We start from the raw sequence: 17,101 nt of genomic DNA on the forward strand, positions 1-17,101 counted from the left end.
CCTAATCCCTGAATGTAATTTGTGGATAAATGGGCCTTTGTTGAGAGAGACACCTGTTTGTCCCTCTCAGAGTACTGAAATGTAAATTCAGTTGTAAAAGTGAGAACATTTAAACCTTTCAGGATGAGGTGTTTAATTTGGGCTTGATTATTATTTGAGCTTTTGATCACTGGACCAGCTTTTGATCAGCTTTTGATAGCTGGACCTTGGTAGTTAGCTTCAGAAGGAGGAAGTGACCAAATAAGAGAATAGACCTTGATGGCTAGTTTAGGAATGTAATTTAATGATTTATAACCAAGGCAGAAGAAATGGGGAGAAGGGCAAGGCCTCCCAGAGCCATGTTTTCCATGCCTGGGCTGGCCAGAATCCCTTCAGAAATGATAGCAGCAGAAATTAAAAATTTAATTTGCAGTATCAAGGACCAAATCAAATGTAAAGCAGTAAGAATATCTACAGCTGGAAAAGTGAAACACACTTGTAATCCCAGAACTTGGAAGGTAGAAGTATGAGCATCTTGAATTTGTGAAGAGTCTGGGAGACATATGAAGACCTATCATAAGCAAGCAAACAGATCAAATGCCCCCCACAAATTAGAAGAAGTAAAATTAAGTTAATAATAATCATTAATTTCTCTCTGATTATAAACAGTTCAAGGTTATGAAATCAGGGCTTTCTATAACACAATATTTAAACAGAATGCAAGAGAAGGGATATTAGTTCATTGTGACAATATTTGGCTATCCCAAGACCTTAGGGTTGGCTGTAGTATTACAAAACTAAAATTAAAAATACTGTGAGATTATTTATGAATGTGGCAAAAGTTTTCCTGTGGAGGTGATATATAGGCATCCACTCACCCATCCCAAATAAGGAGTTCAGGAGGGATCAACATACAGATATTACCAAAGCCCAACTTATTATAATCAGTGAGTTTTATTGGGGTTATTGAAATATGGGCGAAGAGTTACTGGCAGGAGTAGAAATGAAAATAAAAATAAAACAGCTGCATCACCAAGGCCTATCCAGCATAGGTAACAGCTCACAGAAGCATGGAATCTGGAGTACACTGCACAGCCTGCAGCAGCTCAACAGGTTGGAGAATTAGATTGTTTTGTTTTCCAAGTGATTCAGTTGATCTAAACCCCTTCTAGGGAGTTGGGATGGTTTTTGTTTCTTCCAGTGAGTTGATATGGCCTCAAAGTCTTCTATTTTACATCTACATTGTCTGAGTGTCTCCTTTGCAATTTGTCCTGTCAGACAATGACTCATCAACTTAGCATGTTTTCTTGGGCATAAAGGGCCTACTGAATCTGCTCAGTTTCATGGACTTATTAAAGCTGTTTAGAGTTCTTTACCTTCCTCCTAAAGGAGTTTCTCTGCAGGATAGGATATTTTAATGTTGGATGAACTGTCACACAATAAATTCCCATAGATATTGTGCAGGCCTGGTGCTAAATCCCTGGTAACCTGTAAATAAAGAGAAATGCTCCTTTTATTAAAATTTATTCATGGTTATTGTGAATATCTGAGTGACCCCAGACTTTTAATAACTGTGAGTCTTATAAAGGTAGATTCTCCCCAGATGATCTAAAAAAAAACCTCAATATTAAAAGAAAGGAATTATTTGGAGAATTCTAATATGTACCATTCTTGTGTGTTCTATCACCAGCGCCAACATGATGTTCGTTATTTGCTTTAGATATTTCTTTTAAAGCACACCTTTCACTTTTGTTGCTAGGAGTGTGTATTAACACTTGATTTTTGAAAGTTGGAGTTTTCTTTTATGTATCACCCTGCTTTTAAAGTTCCAATCTTTAATTTTGTAAAGTAGCAAAAATGCGAGACTTCAAACAAGAAAAAAAAATTGTTTCCTTTATTTTTTATTTTGGAATTAAGACATTTTTAGTTTTCATTTTGAAAGCCAAATGTCATTTTCTTTTTCTTTTTTTTTAATTTTTCCATTCAAAAATTTACACTTCTTCCCCTCCTCCCATTCCCTTCCCACTCCGCTACTTCCCCTCCTCCCTCCTTAAGAAAGGTTAGGGTACCCTGCCCTGTGGGAAGTCCAAGGCCCTCCCCCCTACCTCCAGGCCTAGAAAGGTGTGCATCCAGATAGACTAGGATCTAAAAAAGCCGGTATATGCAGTAGAAACAGGTCCCAGTGCCATTATCAATGGTTTCTCAGGCTGCCCCCATTGGCAGCCACATTCAGAGAGTCCGGTCTGATCACATGCTCATTCAGTCCCAGTCCAGCTGGATTTGGTGAGTTCCCATTAGATAAGGCACACTATCTCAGTGCGTAGAACAACCCCTCACAGTTTTTACTTCCTTGGTCATTTTCTCCCTCCTTCTGCTCTTCAACTGGACCTTGAGAGCTCAGTCCAGTGCTCTGATGAGGGTCTCTGTCTCTATCTCCATCCATTGCCAGATGAAGATTCTATGGTGATATTCGACATAATCATCAGTGTGATAGTGGGGCAAGGACAATTTAGGCACCCTCTCCTCTGCTGCCCAAGGACCTAGCTGGGGACATCCCATGGACACCTGGGATACCCTCCAGAGCGAAGTCTCTTGCCAACCCTAAAATGGTCCCCTTAATGTAAATACCTTCTTCCCTGCTCCTATATCCACCCTTCCTCCATCTCCACCCTCCCACTCCCCCCAGCTCTTCCCAGTCTTTCCCTTCTCTCTTCTCCCTCCTCCTCCCCTTTTCCCCGTCACCACCCCAACCCCTAACCCACCTCTATGCTCCCAACTTTTTCCTGGTGATGTTGTTTGCTTCCAATTTCCAGAAGGATCTATAAATGTTTTTCTTTGGGTTAACCTTGTTATTTGGCTTCTCTAAGCTTGTGAACGATAGTCTCAATGTCCTTTTTTATGGCTAGAGTCCACTAATGAGTGAGTACGTACCATATTCCTCTTTTTGGGTCTGGCTTATCTCACTGAGTACAGTGTTTTCTATTTCCATCCATTTGCAAGCAATATTCAAGATGTCACTGTTTTTTAACACTGAGTACATATATTCCACACTTTCTTTATCTATTCTTCCATTGAGGAGCATCTAAGTTGTTTCCACGTTCTGGCTATTACAAATAATGCTGCTATAAACATAATTGAGCAAATGTCTTTGTAGTATGATTGAGCATCTTTCGACTATATTCCCAAGAGTGGAATTGCTGAATCCTGAGGTAGGTTGATTGCCAATTTTCTGAGAAACTGCAATACTGATTTGCAAAGTGGTTGTAAAAGTTTGCATTTGACCAGCAATGGATGAGTGTTCCCCTTACTCCACATTCTCTCCAGCATATGCTATCCATTGGTGTTTTTGATTTTAGCCATTCTGACAGGTGTAAGATGGTATCTCAAAGTTGTTTTGATTTGCATTTCCCTGATCGCTAAGGAAATTGAACATGACCTTAAGTATCTTTTGGCCATTTGCACTTCTATTGAGAATTATCTATTCAGGTTTGTACCCCATTTTTATTGGGTTATTTAGAATTTTAATGTCTAGTTTTTTGAATTCTTTATGTATTTTGGAGATCAGACCTCTTTCTGACACGGGGTTGGTGAAGATCTATTCCCATTCAGTAGGTTGCCTTTTTGTCTTAATGACAGTGTCCTTTGCTTTACAGAAGCTTCTCAGTTTCAGGAAGTCCCATCTATTCAATGTTGCCCTTACTGTCTGTGCTGCTGGGGTTATATGTAGGAAGTGGTCTCCTGCGCCCATACATTGTAAAGTACTTCCCACTTTCTCTTCTATCAGGTTCAGTGTCATCAGATTTATATTGAGGTTTTTAATTCATTTGGACTTGAATTTTGTGCATAGTAATAGATATGGGTCTATTTTCATTCTTCTACAGGTTGACATCCAGTTATGCCAGCAGCATTTGTTGAAGATGCTTTCTTTCTTCCATTGTATAGTTTCATCTCCTTTGTCAAAAATCAGGTGTTCATAGGTTTGTGGATTAATATCCGGGTCTTTGATTTGATTCCATTGGTCGACGTCTCTGTTTTTATGCCAATACCAAGCTATTTTCATTACTGTAACTCTGTAATAGAGTTTGAAGTCAGGGATGGTAATGCCTCCAGACAATCCTTTATTGTATAAGATTGTTTTGGCTATCCTGAGTTTTTTGTTTTTCCATATGAAGTTGAATATTGTCTTCTCCAGATCTTTGAAGAATTTTGATGGGATTTTGATGGGGATTGCATTGAATTTATAGATTGCCTTTGATAGAATTGTCATTTTTACTATGTTGATTCTACCCATCTAAGAACATAGGACATCCTTCCATTTTCTTGTGTCCTCTACAATTTCTTTCTTCAAAGACTTAAAGTTTTTGTCAAATAGATCTTTCACTTCCTTGGTTAGTGTTACCCCAAGATACTTTATGCTATTTGTGGCTATTGTGAAAAATGAAGTTTCTCTGATTTCTCTCTCTGCTTCTGCAACTTTTGTGTATAGGAGGGCTACTGATATTTTTTACGTGGATCTTGTACCCTTCCATATTACTGAAGGTATTTATCAGCTGTAGGAGTTATTTGGTAGAGTTTTTGAGGTCACTGATGTACACATATCATCTGCAAATAACAAGTTTAGCTTCTTCCTTTCCAATTCAAATCCCGTTATGTTGTCTTATTGCTATTGTTAGAACTTCAAGCACTATGTTGAAGAGATATGGTTAAAGTGGACAGCCTTGTTTTGTTCCTGATTATAGTGGAATAGCTTTGAATTTCTCTCCATTTAATTTGATATTAGCTGTTGGCTTGCTGTCTATTGCTTTTAATATATTTAGATGTGGTCCTTGTATCCCTAACTTCTCCAAGACCTTTATCATAAAGGGGTTTGAATTTTGTCAAATGCTTTTTCAGCATCTAATGAAATGATCATATAGTTTTTTTTCTTTTTTATTAAAAATTTCCACCTCCTCCCATTTCCTTCCCCCTCCCTCCCTCCTCCTCCCCCTACTTCTCCTCCCCCTCCCTCTCCAGTCCAAAGAGCAGTCAGGGTTCTCTGCCCTGTGGGAAGTCCAAGGTCCTCCCCCCTCCATGCAGGTCTAGGAAGGTGAGCATCCAAACAGACTAGGCTCCCACAAAGCCAGTCCATGCAGTAGAATCAAAACCCAGTGCCATTGTCCTTGGCTTCTCAGTCAGCCCGCACCATCAGACACATTCAGAGAGTCGGGTTTGATCACATGCTCTATCAGTCCCAGTCCAGCTGGCCTTGGTGAGCTCCCATGAAAGAAGCCCCTCCATCTCAGTGGGTGGGCACAACCCTCACTTTCCTGACTTCCTTGCTCATGGTCTCCCTCCTTCTGCTCCTCAATTGGACATTGGGAGATCAGTCCGGTACTCCAGTGTGGGTCTCTGTCTCTATCTCCATCTATCGCCAGATGAAGGTTCTATGGTGATATGCAAGATATTCATCAGTGTGGCTATAGGAAAGGGCCAGTTCAGGTGCCCTCTCCTCAGCTGCATAAGGAACAAGCTGGGAACATCTCCTTGAACACCTGGAAACCCCTCTAGGGTCAAGTCTCTTGCCAACCCTAAAATGGCTCCCTTAATTAAGATATCTACTTCCCTGCTCCCATATCCACCCTTCCTCCATTGTCCCATTCCCCCAAGCTATTCTCATCCTCCCCTTCTCACTTCTCTCTCCCCATCTCCCCTTACCCCACCCCACCTCCACCCCCAATCTCCCAATTTTTGCCTGGCAATCTTGTCTACTTCCAATATCCAGGGAGATAACTAAATGCTTTTCTCTGTGTTCACCTTCTTATTTATATGATGAATTACCTTGATAGATTTTTGTATGTTGAATCAGCCCTGTATCTCTGGGATGAAGCCTACTTGATCATAATGGATAATTTTTCTAATGTGTTCTTGGATTCGGTTTGCCCGTATCTTATTGAGGATTTTTGCATCGATGTTCATGAGCGAGACTGGTCTGTAATTCTCTTTCTTGGTTGAGTCTTTGTGTGGTTTTGGTATCAGGGTAACCATAGCTTCATAAAAAGAGTTTGGCATTGATTTTTCTGTTCCTATTATGCAAAACACATTAAGAAGTATAGGTATCAGCTCCTCTTGGAAGTTCTGGCAAAATTTTGCATTAAAACCATCTGGTCCTGGCCTTTTTTGGGTTTGTAGGTTTTTTTATGACAGCTTCTATTTCCTCATGACTTATAGGTCTATTTAGATTGTTTACCTGGTCTTGATTCAATTATGGTATATGGTATTTATCCATAAACAAGTCCATTTCTTTTACATTTTCCAACTTGGTGGCATATAGGTTTTTGTAGTAAGACCAAATGATTCTCTGAATTTCCTCAGTGTCTGTTGTTATGTACCCCTTTTCATTTCTGATCTTGTTAATTTGTGTGTTCTCTCTCTGCTTTTTAATTAGTTTGGATAGTGGTTTTTCAATCTTGTTGATTTTCTCCAAGAACCAGCTTTTTGTTTCATTGATTCTTTGGATTGTTTTCTATGTTTCTATTTTGTTGATTTCAGCCCTCAGTTTGACTATTTCCAGTCTTCTACTCCTCCTGGGTGAGTCTGTTTCTTCTTTTTCTAGAGCTTCCAACTGTGCTCTTAAGTCTCTAATGTGGGCTTTCTCCATTTTTTTAAATGTGGGTACTTAGTGCTATGAACTTTCCACTTAGCACTGCTTTCATCATGTCCTGCAGGTTCGGGTATGGTTGTGTTTATTTTCGTTGAATTCAAGGAAGACTTTAATTTCTTTCTTTATTTTTTCCCTGACCCAGGGGTGGTTTGGAAATTGACTGTTCAATTTCCATGAGTTTGTAGACTTTCTGGGGGCAGAACTGTTGTTAAATTCTAACTTTATTCCATGGTGATCCGATAAGACACAGGTGGCTACTAAAATTTTTTTGTATCTGTGGAAGTTTGCTTTGTTACTGAGCATGTGATCAGTTTTCGAGAAGGTTCCATAAGATGCTGAGAAGACAGTATATTCTTTCCTATTTGGGTGGAATGTGCTATAGATGTCTGTTAAGTCCATTTGATTCATTACATCTGTTAGTTCTCTTATTTCTCTGTTAAGTTTCTGTTTGTTTGACCTGTCCATTGGTGAGAGAGGGGTGTTGAAGTCTCTTACTATTAGTATGTGTGGTTTGATGTATGTTTTGAGTTCTAGTAATGTTTCTTTTCTTTTCTTTATCTTTTTTCTTTTTTGGTATTTCGAGATAGGTTTTCTCTGTAATGTATCTTTTACATATGTGGGTGCTTTTATATTGGGGGCATAGATATTCAGGATTGAGATTTATCCTGATGAATTGTTTCTGTTATGAGTATAAAGTGTCCATCTCCATCTCTTCTATTGATTTTAGTTTGAATTCAATTTTGTTAGATATTAGTATAGCCACACCTGCTTGTTTCTTAGGTCCATTTGATTGAAAAACCTTTTCCCAACCCTTTACTCTGAGGTAATATCTGTCTTTGTTGTTGAGGTGTATTTCTTGTAAACAGCAGAATGTTGGATCATGTTTTTGTATCCAATCTCTTAGCCTGTGCCTTTTTATAGGTGAAATGAGTCCATTGTTATTAAGTGATATTAATGACCAGTGGTTGTTAATTCCAGTTATTTTTTTGATGGTAGAGTTTATGTGTTTCCCTTCTTTGAGTTGTGCTGGTGGAGGGCTATTAGATGTCTGAGTTATTTGTGGGTGTTTTTGGCTCTTTTGAATTGTGATTGTCCTTCTGTTACTTTCTGTAAGGCTGGGTTTGTGGCTACATATTCTTTAAATTTGTTTTTATCCTGGAATATCTTGTTTTCTTTATTGATGGTGAAAGAAAGCTTGGCTGGGTATAGTAATCTGGGTTTTTATCCATGGTTTCTTAGTTTCTGCAGCACATCTATCCAAGACCTTCTGTCTTCCTTGGCTTCCATTGAGAAGTCAAGTGTAATTCTAATAGGTTTAGCTTTATATGTTACTTGACCTTTTCCTTTGCAGCGCTTAATATTCTTTCTTTATTTCTGTATGTTTTGTGTTTTTGATTATTATATGGCAAGGGGATGGTTTTTTTTTTGGTCCAGTCTTCAGTGTTGTGTATGCTTCTTGTACCTTTATATGCATATCCATCTTTAGGTTGGAAAAATTTTCTTCCATAATTTTGTTGAATATATTTTCTGGGCTGTAATTCTGCTTCTTCTACCCCTATTATTCTTAAGTTTGGTCTTTTTATTGTGTCCCAGATTTCTTGGATGTTTTGTGATGAGAATCCCACTTTCTCTTCTATGAGGTTCAGTGTGTCCAGCCTTATGTTGAGGTCTTTGATCCATTTGTACTTGAGTTTTATGCGTGCTGACAGATATGTATTTATTTTCATTCTTCTACATGTTAATATCCAGTTATGCCAGTACCATTTGTTAAATATGATTTCTTTTTTTCATTTTATATTTTTTGTTTCTTTGTCAAAAATTAGGTGTTCATAGATGTGTGGATTAGTATCTGGATATTTATTTCCATTGGTCCTCCTGTCTGTTTTTATGCCAATAGCAGACTGTTTTCAGTAACCCAGACCCAGAAAGACAATTATCATATGTACTCATTCATAAGTGGTTTTAAAACATAAAGCAAAGAAAACCAGCTTACAAATCACAATCCCAGAGAACCTAGAAAACAATGAAGACCCTAAAAGAGCTATGCATGGATCTAATCTACATGAGAAGTGAAAAAGACAAGATCTCCTGAGTAAATTGGGAGCATGGGGACCATGGGGAAAGGTTGAAGGCGAGGGGAAAGGCAGGGTGAGGAGCAGAGAAAAATGTAGAGCTCAATAAAATCAATAAAAATAAATATTGAAAAAGAAATTATTTTACTTGTTCTACTATCTCAAGGGTATTAAACTGAAGTAAATTGTGAAAATGTCATAAACTTTCTGAAAGAATGATTCTATATGATAGGAATAGAACAGTTCTTAATTTAACATTAATAACTCTCTGCTGATTTCACATCCAATAAAAATAAGTTAAGTTAATTATTCAATTCTTAATATATTATAGCAACATACATTTCTCAAAATTTGATATGAATTCAGAGGAGTTATAAAATGCAATATGAGCATTTTTCACAAGGAGGAGAGTTACTAATGATACTCTGAGAATATACATGAGACAGATAAAATTATTTCTTGATTAAATATGTACTCTATTTTACTTTTTAAGAAAGAGAATGCAGTATTCCCTTCCTAGACCAATACTTGGTTGTCAATCCCAATAAAGACAAATATAAAGTTGGAGATATGTTGAAATTTTTTTGCCGACGAGGACGCAGAGTTGGACCAGATTCAGTGCAATGCTACTACTTTGGATGGTCTCCTAGTTTTCCAACATGTAAAGGTTAGCATCTGTTTTACATTTGGTAAATGAAAATCAGAGGTTTAGTTTTTTTCTCCTAATATCTACCAGTCTTACATTGTATCTACAATCTTTAGCATATTCATAGACAACAATGATCAAGTTGTGTGTTGTGTGACTAATACACAGTCAGTTATTTACATGGTTAGTCCCAGGCTAACTTAAAATTTGTTACCAATATGTTTAAACATGTAGACATGATAGCTTAGAGTACAAAGATATCTCTCATTTTGACTGTATTTCCATTAATACTGGACTTTTTACAGAATAAGCATATCTTCATTAGAGAATGTCTAAACTGTATCACAACAGATTTTGTTTAATTCAATATCATTTATTCAAAAAATAAAATGCATTAGTCAGATACCTTCTACAGTGTGAATATTTTTTACAAATGGATAACTGTATGTTAAATATATTGACTGAGAAGAATCACTATAATTGTCAAAAACTACAATTGCTGACTCGTTTTCATGCACTTTCAAGGTATCAGGTTTACCAAAAATTGTACCATTTTAATATGCTTCAATGCTATTCAATAGACATGTTAAAACAGTGAAATGTGAACCTAGCATTTATAAAATTGATTTAATAAAATGTTATAAAAAGTGATATGGTGAATAAATTCTTAGAAGATTTTTTCATTAACTAGATTTTTAAATGGCAAGATGGACATTTTTATTTAGATGTATACAATATTCTGCAATAGATCAAGTGAGATCATGTGATCAACCTCCTGAACTTCTCAATGGGGAATTGACGGGAACAAAAAAAGAACAGTACAGCCATGGTGAAGTGGTGGAATATAATTGCAAGCCTAGATTTCTACTGAAGGGACCCAATAAAATCCAGTGCATGGATGGAAATTGGACAACTTTGCCAACGTGTGTCGGTAATGAAAATACTAATACTTAGACACTGTTTTGTATTTCATGTGATGTCTTCATAATAAATACACATTTGTGAAACATCTATCTACAGAGGAGGAGAGAACATGTACAAACATTTCTAAACTTAAGCATGGCTCTGTGCAGCTTTTTGTCCCTCCCTACTATCATGGAGAATCAGTGGAGTTCAACTGCACAGAAAATTTCACAATGGTTGGACGTGGTTCAGTTTCATGCATTAGTGGAAAGTGGACCCAGCTTCCTCGGTGTGTTGGTAAGGTTATGTGCCTCAAATTGATACTTCATAAAGTGTAATATTTTGGTGACGGTAATATTTACATATATATTTGTAGTTAGAAATCTTCTTAGAACAATCTAGTCTTAATATGCATCCAAACTTTTATTATTTATAATCTTATTTGTGTCTACCGATGAGCAGAAATTAATATAATCTATAATCTTATCTTAGGTTAAATCTAGTTGCTAGTTAAAAATTTCATGTAAGTAAAATGTGATTAATAATACTCAAGAAGATATGATAATGTTACAAAATAGTATTGCTGTTATTATATGGCACTCTCCTTTTATATCATGGAAAGCTAAGAAACCAATGTAGAACACCCATTTCATAATCTCCCATAACAAACTTTCCTCTCCCAGAACTTTTATTATGCTTCTGTCTATTTCTCATTCTGCAAGCTGAAGCCACTGTGATTAAGGTGGGGCCATAGGTCCTCTCATTGGCTATAGAACTGATCTATACCAAAAAGCTTGGGGTTAGGTAGACAACATTATTCCATTGGTGACGTCACTCTGTAATTACCCCCTACATTCTTTTGGTGACTGCATATTTAATGAGTAGCTAAAAGCTTCTTGATGCCTACGTTTACTTTTCTCTGAAACTGAGATTTTACTTAGAGTGTTCCTAAATCATTATTTCAGAATATCCTTGATACCCAATATTTACTCTTCATTTGAACTTTATGTTTCGGTTAATGCCAGAGAAACGTGGAGCTCCTTTGTAAAGGACATTTATACCTGTGTTGTTTAGCAATTATATTCTCTATACACAGAAGACCAATCAACTCAAAAACAGTTTGCTATGTAAATCAGTGGATTTACAATGAATCATTATATTTTTGCTAAGAAAAAAAAACATGTTTATACCTATATCTTTAGTACTTTAAAACGTATTCATACAACTGTTTTAAAATTTTAACAAATGCATTCATATAGCATATCAGACATATCAAGAATAGAAACAATTTTCCATTCTGTTACAAAATTCTATTTTATCATTTGTTCAGATTTCTGAGATTTTGTTCTGATAGTTAGTCTGCCTATGGTGACCTTCATATGACCCCTCAGTTATTGCAACCTGTGATACAACAGTAAGTTTAAAGTATAAACTTTTTTATTCTTCCACTATACATTCTTAGTCTTCTCCATGTTTGTAGCTTTCTCGTTAGAAATAAGAGATTTTCATGAAGCAAGTCAATCACAGAGTCACCATTCCCTCCCCTCCCCCAATGATTGGTCTGTCTTCATTTCTGTTTACAGCAAATTTTTGTCTTCTTATGAACCAATCTTTATTTATTTATTGGGTTATTTTCTTTCTTTCTTTTTTTATTAAAAAATTCCACCTCCTCCCCCTCTCCCTTTTCCCTCCCTCTCCCCCCACCCCCACTCCCATCCCCCTCCCTATCTCACTCCCCACCCCCCTTTCTCTCCAGTCCAAAGAGCAGTCAGGGTTAGGGAACCCTGAGGGAAGTCCAAGGTCCTCCCCCCTCCATGCAGGTCTAGGAAGGTGAGCATCCAAACAGGCTAGGCTCCCACAAAGCCAGTCCATGCAGTAGGATCAAATCCCAGTGCCATTGTCCTTGGCTTCTCAGCAGCCCTCATTGTCCGCCATGTTCAGAGAGTCCAGTTTTATCCCATGCTTTTTCAGTCTTAGTCTAGCTGGCCTTGGTGAGCTCCCATTAGATCAGCTCCACCATCTCAGTGGGTGGGTGCACCCCTCGTGGTTCTGACTTCCTTGCTCATGTTCTCCCTCCTTCTGCTCCTCATTTGGACCTTGGGATCTCAGTCCAGTGCTCCAATGTGGGTCTCTGTCTCTATCGCCATCCATCACCAGGTGAAGGTTCTATGGTGATATGCAAGATATTCATTAGTATGGCTATAGGACCGGGCCATTTCAGGCTCTCTCTCCTCAGCCCCCAAGGACCTAGCTGGGGACATCTCTCTGGACCCCTGTGAACCCCTCTTAAGTAAGGTATTAGTTCTCAGATGTCTTGAGTTTTTGAAGTACTCTGGTATATATTTTCAGTATTGTTTTAAAAGAAAATTATAGAACTTTGGCTAATAACTTACATTTACTTACTCTATCCATAAACATTTCACTTTTCATTTCAAATTACTAACAAATATTCCCAGTACCTATACTGAAATTTTGTCAAATATAAAAAGGACTCTCATCTTCAGTTGGTAATTATAGTGAACAATATATTAAAAGCTGTATATATAGCCTTTACTTAAGTCATAACAGAGCCAAAAAGTTTTATTCTTATGAGATAGTATTGTTTTATTATAGGATGATTTAGTTTAGGAAATAACTTCTAGACTCTTATGAAGAGAATAAAAAGGAGAGAGATGGTGACTACAAGCATCTAATATCTTATACAAATCTGGCTCTCAAATAATTGTTTTATACTCAATATATCTTAGATATTCTTTTTTAATAACACATCTATCAAAAGAGGTAATTCAAACTAATCAACCTATTAAAATCTATCCGCTCATGTTTTTATTTTAATATTCATAACATTATGGACTAATATTAAGATAAGGAGAAACAGCTGTGAACATTTCACAGCTTTCAAGTAGGGGCCAAAGCTTGTCATGTCATAATTATTTCCTATGTAGAGCATCTGAGACAATGATTTCCTATGCTATTGTAGTTGCTTAGTACCCAAATCTCTTATTGAAACACTGTTTCTGAGATATAGCAAACTTGGCATTCTATGCACCATAGACCACTCTGTATGGTGTCCTTAGCATTTTTTTGCCTCTAGCATTTTAATTGACACAATTTATAGATATAAATAATAGTACCATGTACATTGACTCTGTAGTTATTTTAATATCACAGCTACCTCACTTCTTGTAATTGTTTTTAATTTTTCCTGGAATTATTTTCACATAGCAACAGATCAACTGGAAAAGTGTAAAGCACCAATATCAATTGATGTGAAAGCAATTTATACCAATAAGAATGAATTTAATCATAATTTTAGCATGAGTTACAAATGTGAAGAAAAGAAGGAGGATAAACATTCAATATGCATCAATGGAAGATGGGTTCCTGAACCAAACTGTACAAGTAAGCTCTTGTTTGCACTGTCTTCTAGTCTTTTCTCACCTGTGATAGCTGTAGCTTTGAGTTCTTAAAAAACAGTAATTGTTCTTCAGAATTTCCTATGTAAATTTTGCATCTTTTATCTTTTTCACCTCTCCACTTCCACTCTAACACATCCTGTGTCCCTGAACTTCCTGTTAAATTCATGATTCTTTCTCCACACAAACACGTATATATGTATATGTAATGTACATATATATATATGACTTGTATATATAAATTCAGTCTGATGAGCCTATTTATTGTTTCCCTATGGATATCTGATTAGGACTAAAAACTTTGTTGGCTCACTCATCCCTGAAGAAAATTGAGTCTACTTTTCTAGATAGACATTAATTGCCTATAGTTCTTCACCTAGGTCAGTAGTTCTCAACTCTCCTAATGCTAATACCCTCTAATGCAGTTTCTCATGTTGTGTTGACTCTGACCATAAAATTGTTTTCATGTCTACTCCATAACTATAATGGTGACACTGTTATGAATTGTAATATAAAAATTTGTGTTTTCTCGAGGTCTTAAGCAACCCTGATGAAAAGGTCACTTGATCCATGAGGGGTTGTGTCCCACAAGTTGTGAACCTCTGATGTAGAAGAAGGGACTTGTACAATTATTGAAATGTCAACTGGTATTGCCATCATGCAGGTCTTGTTTAAGTGACCACGCTTTTGAGATTTCATGGGTTCAAATACCCTGTGATATATAAAAGAAGATACTATATAATAACAGATATCCCAGAAATATACTTTTTAATTTGTAAGATGATTTAGAAATTATTATCACCTTTTTTAGTAACCTGTAGTTTAAAGCATACAAGCAAGCTTAATCAACAGGAACTTATCTTCTTGTTTTAATGGTCCCTTACTCACAGAGTTTCATTACATCTAAGTATTTTATCACTATAAATGCAATATTCGCTTCCTATGCTTATGCTTATTCACCATGCAATTCTGTAGAGTTATGTGTACTATCTAATAATGTATTTATTCTGGTAACAATAAATCTGTTTACTTAGAAAATTCTGACTCCTATGATACCTCCAATTCCAAATAAATAGGCAATGAGTTGATTTCACTAATTTTGCTTCTCTATTTGTATTTATCACTGTTATTTAGAATGCTTGCCTCACTCACTATCATAAACTATTTCTTAAAGAATAAAATTCACTGAAAGTATTTGATTTCAAAATCAAAACTATTGTATACATTGTAATGGAGGGCACATGTCATTCTGTAATTGTCTCTCATTTTTAATCATGTCTGATTTCATTTTGATTACTATGAAGTAAGGTGGTAATTGTTTTTCTTTCCTGCATTGCTAGCTAGTTGTTTAAAGAATATGGAAGCCGGGCGATGGTGGCGCATGCCTTTAATCCCAGCACTTGGGAGGCAGAGGCAGGTGGATCTCTGTGAGTTCGAGACCAGCCTGGTCTACAGAGCTAGTTCCAGGACAGGCTCCAAAGCCACAGAGAATCCCTGTCTCAAAAAACAACAACAACAAAAAAATAATGTGGACAAATATATTTACTACACAAACATCTATTTCTTTCTAGTCCTTCCATCCTACTTAAGCAAAAATAAAAAATGATTATTAATAAGCACTAATAAAGCACACTATGAAATTATGAATCTGAAAGATGAATCTTAAATGTCTTGATTTTGTAGTGACTTAGGAGACAAAACTTTTCAAATAGTGTTAATGTCCGTACCACCTGTTCATTATCCTGGATGCATGACATCTGTTTTCACATCTCTAACCAGTTCAGGACAAACAGGATGTCCAGGGTAGTTGAAAATTTGAATGGCATTCCTTGAGCCATTTGTGAAATTACTCTATGCTCTCATTGACCAAGAGTCAATGCTAAATTGTTAATCAAAGTGTAATGTTTAATACTTATTGTTTACTTGACAAAAGTGACTTAGGAAAAACAGCTCTGAGAATGACTGAGAGACCATTTCTAATTTGGGTAAACTAAGGTGGGAGGATTCACAATAAATGTAGGTGTTACCAATTTATAGTCAGGAGTCTTAGAATAAGTGAAAAGGAAAAGGAAGCCAAACATCTACATTAGATTTTGTGTATGTCCTGACTATAGATGCAGTATGACAAACTGTTCCACAGTTTAGTTGCCGTGACTTCCCTGCTTGATGACCTAAACTAATCCTTCCCGCCTTCCTTTCTAAAGTTGCTTTTGTCAGGTATTTTGTCACAGTCATAAGAAAATTCACTACTAAACTAACTAAACATAAGTATCACTTTCTTCAGTACACTCTCTCAGGACTTTTAATCCAATCCAAATGATTACATCAAAGATATTCTCACACAGTTCTACAGAAATCTCTATGTAACCTTAATTTAATGCATTTCAGTTTATAGTTCATTTAAAACATCATAAATGTTAGAAAAAATTGAAATAGGCTTTATAAAAAATACTTCAAAACTGTTTTTAAAAAGAACAAATGAGAACAATTCAATGGAGGACAAGAATAGTTATTAAAGTGATATACAAAGTAAAAAATATAAAATGTACATAATTGTTATGTGCTGTGTGTTTTTATTTTTTTGCTCTTTTAGTTTTTTGTTGTTGGTTTTTTTTTTTTTTTTTTGAGAATCCTATCACTCAGCTCCCAAATAAATCACACACAGAGGCTCATTCTTAGTTATGAATGTATAGCCCTAGTTTGGCTTTTTTTTTTTTTGCCAGATTTTCTTAAATTATACTGAATACCTTTTGCCTCTAGATTTTTATCTTTCTCTTTTTGTGTATATCTTACTTTAATTCTTTCTCCATGAATTGCTGGGTAGCTAGGTGGCTAGCTCCTGATGTCTTCTTCTTGTTGTTCTCTCATTGCTCCTCGTGCTCCTAATTTCTCCTTTTATACTATCTGCCTGCCAACCCTATTTGTCCCTGCTTCTGCCTTGCTATTGACAATACATCTCCTTATTAGGAGCATCAGATATTATAGATAGGCAAAGATTCACAGCTTCAATTATTCAAATGCAACATAAACAAAAGTAACATCCCTGAAAATAATCCCCAGTAATTATGTCATCATGATTAATTTGCAATTTAATGAAAAATATTGCTTCATTGATTTAAGATACTATATTTAGTCACCCACTTTGTTTTCTGACATTTTGGGGGAGCAGAGGAAGATTCCTGCCCTCCTCCACCACAGATTCCAAATGCCCAAGTGATGGAAACCACAGTGAAATACTTGGATGGAGAAAAAGTATCTGTTATTTGTCAAGATAATTACATAATACAGAACACAGAAGAGATGGTGTGTAGAGATGGAAGGTGGCGATCATTACCACGCTGTGTTGGTTAGTAGCTATGACTTATTTTATAACATTCTTTCTTTAAATACTGAAGAGAAATCAAGTTAAGGGGGATACTGGAAAACCTAAGGCTTAACAAAAACT

At 36.2% G+C, this 17,101-nt stretch overlaps 1 protein-coding gene across 6 annotated transcripts in view; it reads left to right on the forward strand.

The window, feature by feature from the left end:
* The window catches only part of LOC126507302 (complement factor H-like), a 325,893-nt gene that overhangs the window by 57,715 nt on the left and 251,077 nt on the right, over positions 1 to 17,101 (forward strand). For 4 of the 6 annotated variants that reach the window (XM_050151583.1, XM_050151582.1, XM_050151579.1 and 1 more), the window contains one exon: positions 9,185 to 9,358. The exons of 1 other annotated variant lie outside the window; for it this stretch is intronic. In XM_050151583.1, the coding sequence (XP_050007540.1) occupies positions 9,185 to 9,358 (174 nt within the window). Of the gene's footprint in view, positions 1 to 9,184; positions 9,359 to 10,085; positions 10,269 to 10,357; positions 10,538 to 13,465; positions 13,643 to 16,825; positions 17,003 to 17,101 lie in introns of all 6 variants that reach the window. One more of the 6 variants, XM_050151585.1, reaches the window with a different exon arrangement.

Source organism: Alexandromys fortis, unplaced genomic scaffold (genome assembly GCF_014885135.2).
Source record: "Alexandromys fortis isolate MF-2015 unplaced genomic scaffold, M_Fortis_MF-2015_v1.1 scaffold_71, whole genome shotgun sequence".
Classification (NCBI taxonomy): Eukaryota; Metazoa; Chordata; class Mammalia; order Rodentia; family Cricetidae; genus Alexandromys; species Alexandromys fortis.